The 18,064-nt window shown below is 37.2% G+C and overlaps 1 protein-coding gene across 1 annotated transcript in view; it reads right to left on the bottom strand.

The window, feature by feature from the left end:
- The window catches only part of CCDC138 (coiled-coil domain containing 138), a gene marked incomplete at its 5' end in the record, with an annotated part of 30,551 nt that extends 14,262 nt beyond the window's left edge, over positions 1-16,289 (bottom strand). The window contains 11 exons of the mRNA XM_010017742.1: positions 1,944-2,133; positions 3,261-3,377; positions 4,145-4,309; positions 6,411-6,521; positions 6,601-6,678; positions 8,781-8,900; positions 10,834-10,989; positions 11,993-12,177; positions 14,635-14,750; positions 15,452-15,587; positions 16,229-16,289. Of these exons, the coding sequence (XP_010016044.1) occupies positions 1,944-2,133; positions 3,261-3,377; positions 4,145-4,309; positions 6,411-6,521; positions 6,601-6,678; positions 8,781-8,900; positions 10,834-10,989; positions 11,993-12,177; positions 14,635-14,750; positions 15,452-15,587; positions 16,229-16,289 (1,435 nt within the window). The remainder of the gene's footprint in view (positions 1-1,943; positions 2,134-3,260; positions 3,378-4,144; positions 4,310-6,410; positions 6,522-6,600; positions 6,679-8,780; positions 8,901-10,833; positions 10,990-11,992; positions 12,178-14,634; positions 14,751-15,451; positions 15,588-16,228) is intronic.
- Between the last annotated feature and the right edge of the window lie 1,775 nt (positions 16,290-18,064).

Genomic DNA, 18,064 nt, shown 5'->3' with positions numbered 1-18,064 from the left:
CTGTTTGAGATACATTTTCCACAGCTTTTTCTCACTGTCCAAACACCCTGACTCTTGTTAACCCATTGTGTCTACACTGAAACCTTTACCTTCTCCCTCTCCCATGAGGCAAGGAAGACCCAACTTCCTCTGGTTTTCTGCCAACACAAAATGATACACATTTGAAGTAGAGAATCCCACTTTATTATTATATGTATCTGCTAGTGTGAAAGGTGGGAGGATCCTGGGAACAAAGCGGAAGAAAAAACCCTCACAGTGAAAGGAGTCATTCACTCTCTGATGCCCCCACCCGCTACTTTTTGATCAACAAAAGGCAGAAATGTGAGCTGAAAATGATGTAGCTGTTTCAGATACAATAATCCCCTAGCAGGCACTGAAGGCTGTCTGGACTATATTGTTTAAGAAGATATTTGATTTTTCTTTTTCCCCCAAAGATATAAATACACAAAAAAAATCAATTCTTTATACAGTCAGAAGATCAACTTGATAGTATGTGCAGATTTAAGAATTAAGAACATTCAAGCATAACTCCGATTATGTACTATTGCTGAAATTTCAAAAAAAGTCATATATAAATTAGAAATAGGGAAGAATTTGTTTAAATGAGCAAAGTTAATCTATAAGTTATTATTAAAAAATACCTATTAGTCAGATTGATTTAAGGTCTTTATTCTCTGGGTTCTGACAGAGAAGTATATACCAATCTCTATGTCAAAAGGATAAGGAAGGAAAGCATTAAAAATCTGAGTTTGTGCCTCTTCTCATAGTTTGCTTAACATTCAGAGCTCACAAGAAACAGTCAATTTTTGTCATCATTTTAATAAAAATGTTTTAGTCTTTTCAGACAGCATCTGTTTTCAAAAAAGGCCCCACTGACAAGATTTGCTACAGCATCTTAAAAACTGCATAAGCAGAGTGAAAACTGGAACAGAATTCATTCTTTTCAGAGCTGCTTTATCTTCTGACATTGTTTGCTTTTGCCTTGTTAACAAAGTACATCACTAAACTACACCAACATAGGAATTTTGGAATATTTTGGATAAAACGGCCATTTGACAAGTGGCTTTGAAGTCTAAAATGTTTTAATGTAAACAGAACATGGTGCTTTTGGAAATGAGTCTATTTAACAGTGAAATCTAAAAGGACAATTGCATCAAGAACTGACAGCTTCATAGAGTTGCAGTTTTCAATGTAGATAATGTATTACAGATAGCTATTTGCAGTGCCAGACCTGGTAGGAGAAGAGGGGAGCAGCAGACAGGTAAGGGCTGGAGTTTGGACTGCATACTAAAATAGACTGAAGGACAAAGCAATTTCAGGACATACGTTGTATCACAATTTGATCTAACAATTACAATCCACTACACAAGTAGCTTTCTGTGTGTGACTATGGATACATCAGAAAAAGAATCATAGAACAGTTAGGGTTGGAAAGGACCTTAATATCATCTTGTTCCAACCCCCCTGTCATAACTATGAACATCCAATTTGTCTATAAAGATAACTAATATGTCAGAAAAGAAACACTTGACTCTGAAGCTGATCAGCTTTTCAGGGATAGGCAAACAACTGTGCAAAATCTGCTATTTAGTTTATAGAAGAGCAACTACCTTTGCCATTCAATTCAATAAAGATCTTGGCAAACCAGTCACTGCTGCAGTGACAGTTAAAACAGAATTACCAACACCTCTTTTCCCCTTCTTCAGAAATGTTGATTTGTCTGACAAGAAGTCGTCATATTAAAAGGAACATGCAAATTCCAACCTTAAACGATTAATAGCAAGGTTCATACTTGTTTCCAATATGTTTTTCTTCACAAGGTAGTAAAAACTCAAGTAAACCCATTTTTCACTAATAAAGCATAGTAGACTCCGCAGTATCACTGAAATGTTTTTTTATCCAGGCACATGACTGAAATAAATATTTTAAAAAGCAGAACCTACCTTGGGTCACTGTTTTAAGCACAATTAAAGTTGAGAGAAATCTCAAAGGCATACAGGAACTCTTAAAAAAAGCTGCTGATTTTGATTTACTCTCTGTAGACTGTTCAGAACTATGTGGGTTTCCTTTAATTACTATGCCTTTGAAAATATCTTCACCAAGTCTCCTCATTGTTGATGTCATTGTTGCGTGCTGTTTCAAAAAATGCACACAGTTAGTGTAAACATTAAAACACATTAAAATCCTGTATACTATATAGATACACATATGTTCCCCTAGTGATTAAATATTAGATAGCAAATTGTTTGACCATGTATTGGAATATAATCTGTACAGGATATACTATTTTGTGTTACAAAAGCAGCTGAACAACATTATCACTGTATGTTACCAAAACATACTTCATAACAAGACTAGTGAGGGCCCCCAACACGCTGACATTATTTAAGTTGCCTCTGGTTCCAAAACAAGCTCATCTTCAGCCAGGTCTATTTTAGAAGGCTGCCTGAAATCATATCCTGTAAAAGCATTTACAGAATCAAGGTCTAATCGTGAACCTGAAGAACACTGTACAGGTCAGATCTATTAGACTTTTCATCATAAACTATACAGACATATTACTTCGGAATCAAACTTCACAATATGCCCATTTAAAATATAGTTTCTTATTAGCAATAAAACCAATAGCTCACTAGTCTACTGAATTTAAACTCAATATATTTACAAGATTTCCTACCTTTGCTTTAGCAAAACCACTATTGACAGCACTGTGCACTATAATGAGCCTCTACAGTATGTGTACTGTCTTTATTATACTGCTAGATCTTTTCTTACAGCAGTCTAGTTGGAAAGTAAGGAGTGCCTTGAGGTTAGACATTGAACAGAGAACATAAAAATCAAAATTACTTCACTGCTTTGTTACACACCTCCATCACTTTCCACAAATTCCATGCATAAAGCGAACCTGAAAATAGTCTTTTCTAATGCAAAGTTTTGTAAATACATATGTAAAAATATAATTTCTGAGATGCTTAAACACCACAATAGAGATCAACTACTTAAGAAAACTATTTTTAGATACACAATGCAAAATTTAACATTAGCTTGAAAAAGAATTTATTTTTTCACTTGCCATCTCTGGTAAGCACTATTAATTTATGCTTTGTAAAAACAGCACAGGCTTTTTATATATACTACCTGAAAGCATCCACTTTTCATATGCATTTAAAACACAAAATCGATTAATATCTTCTATGAATTTATGTTTAAAAAAAAAAAAAACAAAACAAGCCATACTGCAAGAGGACTACTTGTCTTACCTGAACACCAGTGTCTACCTGTCTTACAGACCAGTAAATAAATTTAATTATAGGCATGTGTAGTTTAGGATTCACAAATGGCATCCACTGGAGTTGCTCAACAGCTATAGGCAAAAGCTGTAAAAATATACAAAAGTAAAATTACATGCAGTATATGAAAATACTGTATAAACTAAACCTAAGTGAAAACCAAACAAATAGAACCCACAACTTTCTCTTGGAGTTTAGCAGATTACATATGCAAATACTCACTGGGCAGACCCAGTACATGTAACAGAACTGCACATATGCACAGATTATAAATTTTACTAAACTTTATATGCAAAAGTGGATATACATCCTCTGAGCTCAATCTTGGCAAATCCAATCTCAATGGTTATAAATCTTTAATTAAGAAAAAACAATAAAAGAAGATTTTCCAAACACCTCGCTGATTTCCAAACCTTGGTATCCTCAGAAAGAAAACAATAAAAGTGTTAAAAGTATAGCAGAGTGTCACCTTTTATCAGTATAAATTGAAACTTCAATGTCTAATACAGGCATCAAAATATTTTAAATTGGACTTGTTCATCTTCTTAGAAAAAAGGAATTACATTAACATAAAACACAAGACATTATCAACTGACAGAAGTGACTTGAAATAAAATGCTGACATTCTCAGGTTGATATTGAACAAAAAATGATCTGTATGCTTTACAAACGACAATTTATCTATTACATCACATTGCCAGAAAAAAATACTGACTTATTAACAGTGATTTTCTTTTAATCCCTGTATCCAAAGCATGTACAAAACAGGCTGATTTGTTATATTCTCAGAATCATGTAAAAAACCCCATAAATCTGAAAACATTAACACGATAAAACAGTCCAAACCGCTTTACCTTCATACATCTTTCCTGGGTGCAGATCTTCTTTGTGGTCTCAACAGCCAGAGGTTTATGACCGTCCTCTCTTTCTTCATGTATTTTTATTTTGCTAAGATGCTGGTCTGAGATCCAATCCATTAGAAAAGTTAGGAGCTCATAAACTTGTGAATTCGTTGGTAGCTGTAATACATACACAACATCAGATATTTCAGCTTTTAAGTTAATGGTTTTTCTAAGCCAAAACACTAACAGACTAAAACTTATCAGTAAATTAGTTCTGAGATATTATGCATAATTTAAAGGATGATGAGCCTGATAAAATCTGGGAGGTAAGTTACTGTATTCAGAGCCTGTGAAAACATTGTATCAAAAGAAAAAATGATCTCAAACAGACCCTTCATGTGGATCAAGGGGTGGAAGGTGGTAATCCTCACCCAGAGACCACTGTGCATTGAGGAGTCAAGAGATGCTGTGTCAGAGAGCCTGTGCTGTGCTGCACAGATCAATCACCTTTACAGTTTATCCTGTGCTTGGCTGCAGGATAAACTCAACTAGCTCATTCTAAGAGAAGCAGTGGGTAGCTCCCACTTGGTACCAGTGATCACGCCTCCTGCCTGGCCTTGTCTTTGCCTAAAAGGGCAACAAGGAGTTCTCCTGTGAATGTCCTCCATGGATAAGAGTTGTTTTCTTGTAAGAAAATACATAATAGCTTGAACAGGCAAAAAAGAAACAGCTTCTCCCCATGAGCTTCACCTGCTCAACATGCCCTGAGAAGATCCCCCTGGGCTCCATCTGATGCTACACAAACATAAGCTTCCCAGCATCTGAGGGGACATAAGATTTACTCACTATCTATATCCTTTATCTTACTGTTTTATTAAACCAGCTATTTCACTAACTCATTTCTTGTCAGACCTTTCTTACAGAGATCCAGAAAGAACCCTGCACTGCTTCTCCCTCTCTCTCTTTCATACCACACTTCCCTCACCACTGCAGTGCAGGCACTATTTGTGATGGTTTCTGGGTGTGAAAAAATATACACATGATTTATTTTGTACTTAGGCAAATGGTTATAAAAGGCCTGGGTAAAGACTTTCACATACAGAATCACTCCATTTTTAATTCTGACCAAATGAATTGCAGGAGAAAGCAAACCTTTAATGTCCTTTGCATGTGGAAATTCTTACTTCAATGGTCCTTTACTGTATTTCATAAAATCCACTGTTGTTAAAATTTAACAAAAATTTAACACTAGCAACTAGTGTTGTTAGAAAAAGAACAGAGACTTCATGAAATTGTCATTCTGTCTCTGTACTACATTGCAATGAAATAGTCTACAAAAGATATCCAGAGGTACCTGAAGACAGACTGTACAAACAGTTCTCTAAAGACTTCAAAAGTTTTCTTTAATCAATCTTCAGAAAACTGTTTTCCTCTTCACTCAGAACCATAACTACCAATACTGTTCATATTTCACTTGTAACCAAAGTGCACTAAAACCTGTGTAAACAGAGAAATATGCTGGCTTAAACCACCACAGTCTTAAGGCATCTGATGTAGATTAATTAAGTAGGAAGGTGTGAGTATCTTTCACATTTCACAGTTTAGCCTCTAGCTGGAGAAAATCATTACCAGTTGGGAGATGGTGGTAGAGTACTGCAACAGGACTTGCTACTAAATGCAACAACATGGAGACAGAAAGCATTTCATCAAGTGATCTAAGAAGATATTTAAAGCAAAACAAGGTGATCATTTTGGAACTGTGTATGAACACTGCATTTAGTCTCTTATTAAAGACTATGTCTCAAAAAAAAAAAAAAAAGGAACAGTAGTACAATCATTTTTGACTTAGAAAATTAAAATTATTTATCTGATACTTCAGACTGAGTACTTTTTAGTTGAGCTTATTCATAAGAACAGTGCTGTACTGTAGCAGTAACCAGAATGAGTTTAAGATTTGCTTTGACACAGCAGAAGAAACCAGTGCAAGCACATTATAATCTTAACTGACAGATGAAAGATAACATGACAGGAAGAGGAAAACATACCATATTAACAAATATATATATTAGTATATACAAACACAATATAAAATCCAACAGCAACAAGCTTAATTCTTTAACTGTTTCCCCCCAATATAACCTGTATCTTTTCTTATTGTAACTAATTCACTCGTGAACTAAAATTGGCAGTTATATTTTCTAATTTCTAGCAGATCCACAGAGAATGTTCCACTGCCTAATGTTTTTCGAATGAATCTTTCATTTTGCCCAATTCTTACCTTAGCATTTTTTGATGTTACCATCACTTTTTCCTGCTTGACAGGTTTACTTTGTTGCACCACTTGACATACATTCTTAGACTTCTGTACTGTCAACAATTCATGCTTCCTCTACAACAAAATGTAACAATGAGTTTTATTTCATTTGTCACCTATAAATGAAGCAGGTACATGTAAGAAAAAACCTTACTTGTAGATTCTCTAAACGAGCTTGTACTTTTCTTGCTTGACCTTCCAACTTCTTGTTCAGCTCAGTTACATCACTTAACTGAAAGAATCAGAAAATATTAAAGTATCCGTAAATTCAAAACTCATTTCTTGACTTCACTGCCATACTGAAATAATTTGATATTGTTGCTGAGCAGCTACATTATTTCAGTTCAAGTTCTTTCTTCTGAGCATGTGAAGTGATAGAAACAAAATCATCATCCACCTCCTCAACAAATCATGGAATCACAGACTGGTTGAGGCTGGCAGGCACCTCTGGATGTCATCTGATCCAACACCCCTCCTCAAGCAGGGGCACTAAGAGACCATTGCCTAGGACCACGTACAGAAAGCCTTGGAATATTGCCAAGGTGGGAGACTCCACCACCTCTCTGGGCAACCTGTTCCAGGATAAATTTCACAGTAGAGGCTCTTTGATGATCTGCAGACAAACCTTTCAACTTGCAGGGGAAGAATAAGCACTACAATGCCACTACAGAAACAGAGGCACTACATATTTCTTTTCATGAAGAAGTGACATAAAAATGGAGCGCACTGTTCAAGAATAGTTTTGTTAATGAGGTGAAAGTTTTCTTCTCTGCAGAATGAAACAGCTACTGACCATATTACAAAACCAGTTTGCTCTTTGAGAAAAGATGAAGGGAATTGTAAACTCCATTTAAATGTAAGAAACATGCTCTATGCATACAACAATGAGCAGCATGATTATCACAGAATCAATCATAGAATCAATCAATCATAGAATCAACTAAGTTGTAAAAGACCTTTAAGATCATTGAGTCCAATCGTTACCCCAGAACTGCCAAGCCCACCACTAAACAGTATCACTAAGGGCAAACTTATCTCCCCCCAAGGCTGCCTCTCATAATCTCCACTCACAGCCACCCCTCATCTGTGCCCCATAGTGGCCCACACTGCACAGCTGCTGCACCTTCCCCTCATGGCCACCCTTCATATCCCCTCAAGATCTCCCTTCATGGTCAACCCTCAGGCCCCATGGCTCCCTATGCTCTTCCCTCATGATCTCCCCTCACAGCCTCTCCTCTTCTTCCCTCATGATGTCCCCTTCACTCCTCATGGCCTCACCTGCTCTCCCCTCAGAATCTTCCCTCATGGCCTCCTCTGCTGTCTCCTCACAGCTGTCCCTCCTCTTCATTCATGCCCACAACTCTTCTGCCCTCAGTCTTCCCTTGTGGCTGCCCTGACCCCTCATGACAAGCCCTGCTCTTCCCTCATGGCTGCCCCTGCTCCCTCCTCATGATCTTCCCTCATGGGCGCCCCTCCTCTCTCCTCAGTCTTCCCCTCATCCCTCATGGCAAGCCCCGCTCTCCCCTCATGACTACCCCTCCTCTCCCCTCATAACCTTCCCTCATGCCCACCCCTCTCTCCCTCTCGCCAACCGAGGTACTGGCTGTGATCAAGTGGCCACAAAGCTGGACGTATTTCTTCCTGTGATATCTTTGAACAGCTATGCTTCAATTGCACTTTCCAAATCTGAATGAAATGAGAATTTTCAGTTTCAAAAGGAGAATAGCTTTATCCTCTTTCCTTTATTGGCAATAAAGAAGAAATGGGAACACTTGCTTAGCCTGTTCTGTACTGTCCATTATTTTACACCAATGTATCACTAGGTTTCTCTTCTTCTTCATAAACCCTCTATAGTCTTCTTAACTGTGCCTCTTCTCCTAGCTTTAACTATTTTCATCACTTAACATTCCAGAATCACAGACTGGTTTGGGTCAGAAGGGACCTTAAAGCTCATCCAGTTCCAACCCCCTGCCATGGGCAGGGAGGCATGAAGATTTTATAGCATGGGGAAGTAGAGAGAAAGATGAGCTGCACCAGAACCATCAATGTTCTAGGAGTTAGGTCTGACCTTCTCTAAGGGGAAGAGTAAGTCTCTGCTGCTGCTAGCGGGTCAGAGGAATAAGTCCAACTTTTTTTATACTGTAAAAAAATCAGAGAGGATAAATTTCAAGTGCTAGAAAAAGGTGCAGAAAACACTTTCAGCCAGCCACACAATTCTTGTCTTAAAAAAAAAAAAAAAAAATCAGCCATTTGGCAAACTTAAGCAATTCAAATATTTAAAATTGTTGACTGTAGCTTGTAAAATTACTGATAACAGGAAACAACTAATTTTACCTGTTTTCTTAAAGAGTCGTTCACTTCCTTCAAGGTTTCAAATGATGACTTTAGCCTCCTATTTTCTTTAGTTATTTCTCTCAAGACTTCTGTCAGCTGTTTAACTTCTGCCTCATGTTGCTTTAGAAACATGAAATTTACAAGATTTACAAGAAAATACTGTATATGTATATATTTACATAATATCTTTATATAAGACACTACTAGTCAGGTAGTGTCATCTGTATCATAACCAGCTATACCATTTCAGTTCTCCCAGGTGTGCCTAGTCTGTTGTTAAGTCCTCCAATATTACACTACAGTCTTGCCAATCTACCTCTTTGTATGCTTACCTATTTTTGCTAGATCAGTTTTTCCTCATACTTAACCTAATTTTCCCTTAGTGCTACTACTTCTATCACAGACATGAAAAAGTTTTTTCCTTTTTGTTGCAGCCTTTTATGTAGCTGAAAATCAGCACATTAACACTCAGTTCATCCTGTATGTTTAACCTGTGCATCCACCCATCACCCTCTATTTCTACAGCTGATATATCTATACAAATGCAATACTGTATACTTACACCTCCTGAACAGTATTTTTTTCAGACCTGCCATATCTTTGATTTGTCAAGATTTTAATTTTAATCCTAATGTTCATTTTCAGCATGTTTGAAATTCCCCCTCACTTGCTATTTACTGAATTTAATGAATGTGCTCTTTCTTACCATCAAACTTCTTAATGAAAATACTGAATAATACCGGACTGGAAAGGTATTCCAAATCCACTAGGTACATTCCTTCAACTTCATTGTTAACTACTATCTCACTACACCTTTACACTAACTGCTCTACATTTATGTTATACTTTACTACTATGATTATGAAAATGCCATGCAAAACTGTATAAAACATTTCTAATTCAGTCCAGACATATATGTAACTACTCCTCCTGTATTAGCAATGCCAATTACCTTGCTGTAATGGAAATGAGACTGATTTGAGAATTTATGCTTAACATATGCTAGTAGTTAGTTATTACATTGTTTTCTACATCATGCTTTCCATAGCTTTTTTCCAGGATTTATTTATTTACTTGGAGAACTGACATGAAGTTGATGGCTGTAGAACTCTCCATTTTGAGAAGACAGGCATCCCATTTTTCTTGTCTTCCTCCACAAACTTTCCCACATAACCACCAGTTTTTCCTGTGTTTTCACCAGCCAGTTCTCCAACTGGTGTAACATTCTTATATGCTCAGAAGATTTGCAATGTCTAAATTAACACCTAAACCTATTCTTTCCCTGTTCAAAAGTTGAGGTCCCACCCCTCCAACGCCTTTTTCCCCTTTTTAACATGCAGTCTTATCCTCAACAGATTGCGGGAAAGGCTTATCTGCACAATCAAAAGAAATCTAGTTTCTCAGCTTTGTTTTGACACAAAGTCCATACATTTCCGGACTTCTCTTGGTGATCTTCTGGATAATAACCAAAATTTTTTACAAGACCTAAATTCAATACGAAATACAAGAACAGTGTTGTTATTACCACCTCTTCTTATAGCAAAATCACACCATTTCGTTTCCTCCCACACTCCCAAAGTTAGGTTGATCTCTTCTTCCTTTGAACTTTTTGAGTGTTTTTTTGCTAATATTCTCTGCAATAGTTGTTATGTCATAAGATCTCATTGTGTCTTCAAGCCTTCCCAAGGATATCTACTTCAACCACAGCTAATGCAAAGATACTAATTTAACTTACATACAAGTACAGATAGACCACAATTTTTTTTCTCTAATATTGGTCATATATTTCTATTTTGGAAACAAGTTACCTCTTTTTCTAAATTGTAACAGTGAAACGTACCTATGCAAAAGACAATTAAATGCACCATTCTGAAAAAGAAGCAATACAAACCCCCAAAAATATTACGTGGTACTCTTTATATAAAACTTTCATTTATGGATTTCAAGCATTTTAAAAAAATAAGCATTACATACCCAGCAAACATGTGATGGCTTAAGATAACAAATTTAATGGCATGTAGAGCAATAAATATCACTTAAAATATTACTGCACCTCTTTTATAATTCTAAATTTTGTGTGAACTTCTTCTTCAACACCTCGTATTTTAGCCAAAGCTGCTTCATGTCTAAAAAGCACTGCTTCTCGCTCTGCTAGAAAATGCTCTCTTTTCTGGAGTTGCAAATCGTATTCCTTCTGTGCTTTTTTTTTCTCTGTATCAAGAAAAAAAAATGTTGAAACGGCTTTAAACCCCATGAAATTGTCACAATTTATACTGAATTTAAATTTTCTCTCCCAGAGATATGCTTAGCTTTTTGTAAAATTATAGTGTGTTACACAATAGCTTACTCATTAAAAGTATCCTGATGGCCACCTATGTTCAGTTTCCCCACATGTTAACCGAAATGACTGATGTGCATCAGGATGGCTCAGCCTCCCAAAATACAAAATTCAGCTCTACATGGTTGTTCAAGTATAAACCTAGACAATTAAACCCAGGCTTTTGCTTTCAGAAGTTTTGGGTAATAATATTAACTGTAAGACAAAACAGAGTCTGACATGACTGTCAACACTGAACATTAGATTACTATGTTGTTTCTTCGATTAGTGGGAAGCATCCCTGAAAAAGCAGTGAGGAAAAAGAGATACAAAATTATTTTTATCTCATGATGCAAAGGCAGTCCTGGCAGGGAATCCAGCAGAACCATGAGAGCTATTACAGAATAAAACCATATAGGAAGTTCTTCTGTTAGTGGCCTAGGCCTTCTAGGGGATGAACTGTTGGGATTCCCCAGCAGCACAGAAGTAAAGATAAGACAGAATGGAGGGTTTTAAGAGGAGGCCATGAATGCCTACGGTCAAGACAACAATTCTGGATGCTCTCAGGAGAAGCAGTACTTGCAGGTGTTTCCCTCTATGCCCACAGTGCATCAAAAGACACTCAAACTCCCTCAAGCTGAATTTTCTTATCTACCCACTATGCAAGACAAAGCACCGCTACCAAATCGGCAAATTTATTTAGGGGAAGAGGTAGATGATGATAGAGTTTTAGTACCTAAGTAATTGTGACTAGTATAAGCAATAGTAACACGTAGTAGTTTTAGTATAAAAGTAATAGTTACTTAGTACATAAGTAATTTCTGAATTCTTTGTCAAAAGTAAGAATCTTCTTAACATTACTCAACAAAACATTTAAAGTAATTTGAGTTCCTACCTGAAGCTTCTGATGTATGACAAATAATTCATCATAAATTTGACTGATGTGAGGCGGTATTAAGCCTTGACTACTGCATGCTTGAGCATTAGTTCCACTTACAATTTTCTTTAGCAAACCATTAGTAATATTTTGGTCACTATTTTCTTGTGTATTTGCAGCCAAATGGGAAGGTAAGGTGCTGCCTATAGAAAGGAAAAATCCATTTTACTTTAGCAAATTAATCCTAGATAAATAACGTTATTATTGTTGTTCCAAAACAGTGAAAAGTTATTTTAGCCATTTAGAGTAACAAGTATAGAGCAAGATGTATCAAAATGAGAAAGTAATCTTCTAAAGAATTATGGAGAATTGCTCAAAGCTGGGTTCCGTGACTTGGCTGAAATCATCAGTGATCAATGGAGTTTTATAAGTAAAACTACACTTTCCACTTCAGTACAGAAATCTCACAAGCATCTGTATGAAAGCTATGCAGAGACTGAATCATAACGTAGCCAAAACCTCCTGTTATTTTTGTAGGGTCTTCAGGCAAGTGATTTGATCCTGACTAGACCTTGGCAGGATACTGAAGTTAAAAGAACAAGACTTAAGAAACTGCTGGTCACAACAGGAGAAACAGCTAGACACAACAGATTACAGTCTAAGAAGCGATGAAAGTTGCAGACAGCACAGTGAGGAATGGCTGGATTTCAAAAATAGTCAAACACCCAAAATTCACAGATAACTGAAGGGAAGTGTTATTATCTTTTGGGGAGAGACATTTTGCAAGGCCAACTGCACCTACATACCACATCACACCAAGATTACCTAGGTGACAGTATCAGAAATGCAAATTTGGGTACTGTGCTGGTAGCTCATATAGAGCTGTTTTGGGTCTGTAACCAAAACAGTGTTGGTAACACAGGGATGTTTTAGTTACTGCTGAGCAGCGCTTACATGGAGTCAAGGCCTTTTCTGCCTCTCACCCCACCAGTGAGCAGGCTAGGGGTGCACAAGGAGCTGGGAGGGGACACAGCTGGGACAGATGACCCCAACTCACCAGCAGGATATTCCAGACCATATGGTATCACGTTCAGCATCTACAGCTGGGGGAAGAAGAAGGAATGGAGGAATGTTCAGAGTGATGGCACCTGTCTTCCCAAGTAACCATTACGGGTGATGAAGCCCTGATGTCCTGGAGATGGCTGCACACCTGCCTGCTGATGGGAAGTGGTAAATGAATTCCTTGTTTTGCTTTGCTTGCACATGGGGTTAAAGTGTCTTTCACTCAACCTGCAAGTTTTCTCACTTTTACCTTTCTGATTCTCTCCCTCCCTACTTGGGGGGAAGGCAAAGTGAGCAAGCAGCTGTGTGGGGCTGAGCTGTCTGTGGGGTTTAAACCATGACAGGTACAGACATAGCAAAACTCAGACCAATGAGCAAAAACAGTTAGCGCTAAGCTGTTTATTTGGCAGGCAACTACGGAAGGGAGAAGAAGGACAATGAGAAGGAGCATCAAGAAGATAGGCAAATGATTTAACCAGGGCTAATTGGTGGTATGCATTGCACCCATCACAGCTGGTGCAGGATAGCACACCAAACCTGTTGTTCAGCCAGTGTGTCTGCTTTATGGGCAAGGAAGGAGAGCATAACCAGTAAAATGCCACACAAATAGTAACAGAAACAGGGGAGGCGAAGGGAAAAGAAATCAGAAAAAAAGCAGTCATATCTGAAACAAGTGAATGTGATATTCATCAGGTTTGTGTTTATCTTGCCTTTGATCTCAAATACTATAAACTATGCAATTTTCCTGGTGCAATTAAATTCTTTTAGTTGTTCTTTGTTTGGTTGGTTGGGGGGGAGAAGGGGGTTGTGTTTTGTTTTGTTTCCAGAAAGAATGAGTTTCCAGAAAGCTGTTTTTATACAGTCCCCACCCATTTAATACAACTTTTGATGAGAATCTATTACAGTTACGCTGATCTGTTCTGCCCAGCTTCTGAGGTTCCTTATAGCCACTGTGGAGTTGGTTGTCTGTCTGTCTCTACACTTCCATACATGCTTTTAAAAGAATACATCCATGTCCTAAACCTAAAACTCTCCACAAAAGACAGAGCTACACTGATTCACAAACCCCTCCAACTGCAGCATTTTCAAATGTCTGTTGTGAATGAATGCCAGGTGATCCCCGCTACAATCTTCTAGTTTGAATTTCCTGAGTTAGCAGAAAACCAGGTAACATTCTTTCTCTACCTACTGCCAGTTTTCCATCCTTAAACGGAAAAAAGACAGCTGGTTTAACAGAGTTGTACTATTTGGTAATGCAGCTAGCTACTTAAAATAAACCAAACCAAATAAACAAAATCCTCTCCAAAACATCCTGTTTCTTCATTTACATCATAAAGTCACGTGGCAACCAGTTTCACAAAAAGTTGATTTTTCTTTTGTAAGTGTTAGTATTTCATCAAGAATGCCTGGACCTCCTGAACTAATTCTAAAGGCGTTACTCATACTGACGTGAAAGGTTAAATACCCAAATTAAAATACATTTTTTCTGATTATTTTATTTCTGAATCGAATAGAAATACATTTACTGAAAGTTTTTTAAATCACATGTTATACTTCACACAGAGTTGTAAAAATATTCAAAATTCAGTATTTCTTACCTGTTTCCACATATATAGCTGTATTTTGAACTTCATCAGTTTCAGACCAATTAGTAGTCTTTTCTTCTATTTCTAGACCACCTGAATCACAAAATGAATCTTGCTCATCCTCAAACCTAAACAAATACAAAAAAGCAGTAACTGGAAATTACTCGATACTTTTCTCACACACTACATGTAGAGCATTGAGAGAAGTGCGTACAAAAATGTAAACATGGCTCAATCTAAGAATTTGATATTTGACTGATAACAAATAGCAGAGTTAAATCATTTGGATAAAAGGCATTAGTACTCACAAGATTTTAACCACAACAATTAGTAATGTTGCTGATATAAAATTAGTAAGAATAACTAGAATTTTCAGGCTGTAAGCAGGTGTGCAGCAGGTACATCCCTCTTCTTTCATCACCCATCACCAAATTCCAGGAAAGCCAGAAATACAAAATCCTTAAATTATTTTTCATATTTTGGGTAAAGTATCCCTGAAAAGAGACTTCTTGGCTTTTGGAATTGAATTATCTCTAAATAAACTTAAAGTTGTTCATCAATCGTTGCTTTCCTCCAAGTTCAGTTTCTATCATCCCTGTATCCCATTAGCAATTTCAGCAAACAGATTAGATTAGAAAGCGAGACAATGCTCCTTATCAAAATCGGCATTCACATTATTTCATAGCTCAGCCACAAACAGTTCTTTACTTAATAAGAATCTTAAAACGACTTCTGCATCAGTGCAATCTGAATGTGTTGTTTACTTATGGTTTATCTAGGTTATGAAAGATAAATGATAAAGGAGAGCTGAAGAGAAAACACCTCTTACCAATCCCAGACTTTGAAACTTTGGAGGAAATCCCTAGATCTGATGCTGTTCTCTCCTCCACTTTCAGTAAATTCTGACTCTAAAGAACATTTGGATAGAGAAATAGTTGTATTTTCCAGTGAGCTGTCCATGTCACCTGGAATATAGAAAATAGTAACAATTCTATTTTGCATTTGAGAAGCTGATGTAAAGAAATAAACAAGGGCTAATTAGAAATGATTGCCGTCTAATCAGGTAGGTTTAAGAACCAAAAACCCATTGATGCACCCTTACAAATGAATGAAAAGTTTTAACAACTTAAACTACGGGAGGGGTTATTTAGTTTTCAAACCAGGTAAGTCTTTCTTAAGTTTTACAGCTTGCATTCATATACTGTTTTTTCTATCACCAAAGTCTGATAAATACATTGTTTTATCCTGTCGTCTGCAGGCACAGCAACATGTGTTTCTCAAGAAGCCATTCTAAATAATAGATGTATATGTATCTTTAAGTTAAAGCCAAGTGTATGCATTAACGAGGTGGACTGCTACCAACCACTTCAAGCAGGACTTAAACACAAACAGGTTAGGAACCATTGTTCTAAAGCATCCTTTATGTTCTCTATGTGAACGTTAACATTCCTAGGCTGGCTCCCAGATATAACAAACCCCTGATGAAGAATGCCTACCTCTTTAAAATGAGAAAATACAAAACTACTTAAAATAAATTTAGGAACGACACAGTTTTAGTATGTATTTTCTCTGAAAAATATATCTAAGCACCATTGTTTGGTATTACCTTTGTATGCTAGGGAGCTTCCACTCTTCTCTTCAGTATGTAATGCTCCTGAAAGGCAATCCTACAAGAAAGCACAGACGCACTGTAATATAGTCTGAATTTTCAGGTAAAGTGCGTGCTACAACTTACTTGTTTCACAGTTACAATGCCTTGTGTCAGAACTCTAACTACAAACTACTGTCTTTGAAAAGGGAAGTGGGTTGTCAGTTGGTTTTTTCTCAATATACAAATGTAAATGGCCTTCCTATTAATATAAAGACACACATATTCCCCACAGTCTAATGATGAAATATTCATGGTGTTATATGTTAAAATATATGAGAGACTATAAGACTTTATGAAGGCAGTAACATAAAGTAAGGGCATAAAAGTAGGATTAGGTAACAATGCCATCTATCTTTATATCTAGGGGGTTTATGCCAAAGTTTCCTGCTCTACTTTCTCCTACTAACCTGTAACTACATACTACAAAAACGAATGACAGAAGTATAAAGCTACAAGTAAAATCTATTAAATGTACATTAGAAAAGATGAGACTCAAAGCAGCTCTTGTGATCCTAGTTGTGTTTCACTGCATCTCTACCGAAACCAGGACATAAATAAAGAGATCAACTGCTGTATTTTCTTGTACTTAAACACCACTTTTTAATGAAATAAGAGAATGCACAACAAATCTAGCATCTGGTTCCTTGCAAGCACAACACGTTACTTCTCTTGCAGCATGAGTTTGAACACTTGTGAAACACCTGCCTGTGGGAGGGCTCACTGCTCCTGGATCAGTTTCCTAATCCACCGTGCACACCCATAAATAGTGGAAGTAATGGAAACAGAAGAATCACAATCCAGTTCCTTCAGTCATACTGGTGCAAAGAACCCGGCATTATCTGGTGTAAAATAACATTGCTTTTACCTTGGCAAAGGAATAACACCCATCATAACTTATGGTTATTGCAGCAACCTATTGTGAACTATGGGGTTTGATTCTCCTCTGGTTGACTAGATACGGTACCATTTCCTGCTCCCTGAAAACAAAGCTAAGCACTTGGCTTTACCAAAAAAAAAAAAAAAAAAAAAAAAAAAAAAAAAAAAAAAAAAAAAAAAAAACACTTTGTTTAAAAAAAAAAAAAAAAAAAAAAAAAAAAAAAAAGAAGAAGAAATACCACAAGCACACCTAGCACATTATAAATAATGCTAGTGATTGCTGTGGCAAAAGAATCATAGGATCAGCTAGGTTAGGAAAGACCTTTAAGATCATCAAGTCCAACTATCACCCCAGGACTGCCAAGTCCACTGCTAAACCATGCCACTCAGGTGGCACAGAGGGCCTCATCTACATGGGTAAGAAGATACAAAGTAAATGAGTTATCCTATTATATATAGTGCATATATGCTAGTATACTACTTCTAAGAGGATTCACATACAATCCTGCTCAACTAGCAGACACAAACTAAGCACCAACCTGCTCACACTGTATTTTGGGAATGCATAAAATTTGGAATTGCAATTTCCAGAGAATTTCAAGCTCAGAGAAGGATGTCTTTTCAGCACTAGCACTGTACTTGATCCTTTTAAGGTCCCTTCCAATCCAACCCATTCTACGTACTGCAATCAGCGCAGAGAGACATGGGCAGGGGTAGAAAGTACACACGTTATATCTAAGCTCCTAAAGCCTGTTTAAACCCCATTTTCGGCTCTCACGCCGTACGCGTATGTGATGCCCCAGTGTTTACAACGAACCCCAAGGGAGGGGACACAGACACCTCCACTCCCAAACACTAGGCGAGGAGGGGCAGCTTTACCCCTCTTCCTCCTCCTCCTCCCCACTTCCCTCCCCG

This window comes from Nestor notabilis, unplaced genomic scaffold, assembly GCF_000696875.1.
Source record: "Nestor notabilis isolate BGI_N333 unplaced genomic scaffold, ASM69687v1 scaffold8530, whole genome shotgun sequence".
In the NCBI taxonomy this organism is placed as follows: domain Eukaryota; kingdom Metazoa; phylum Chordata; class Aves; order Psittaciformes; family Psittacidae; genus Nestor; species Nestor notabilis.
Note: the sequence above shows the minus strand (reverse complement) of the source record. Positions and strands in the feature narration are given on the sequence as shown.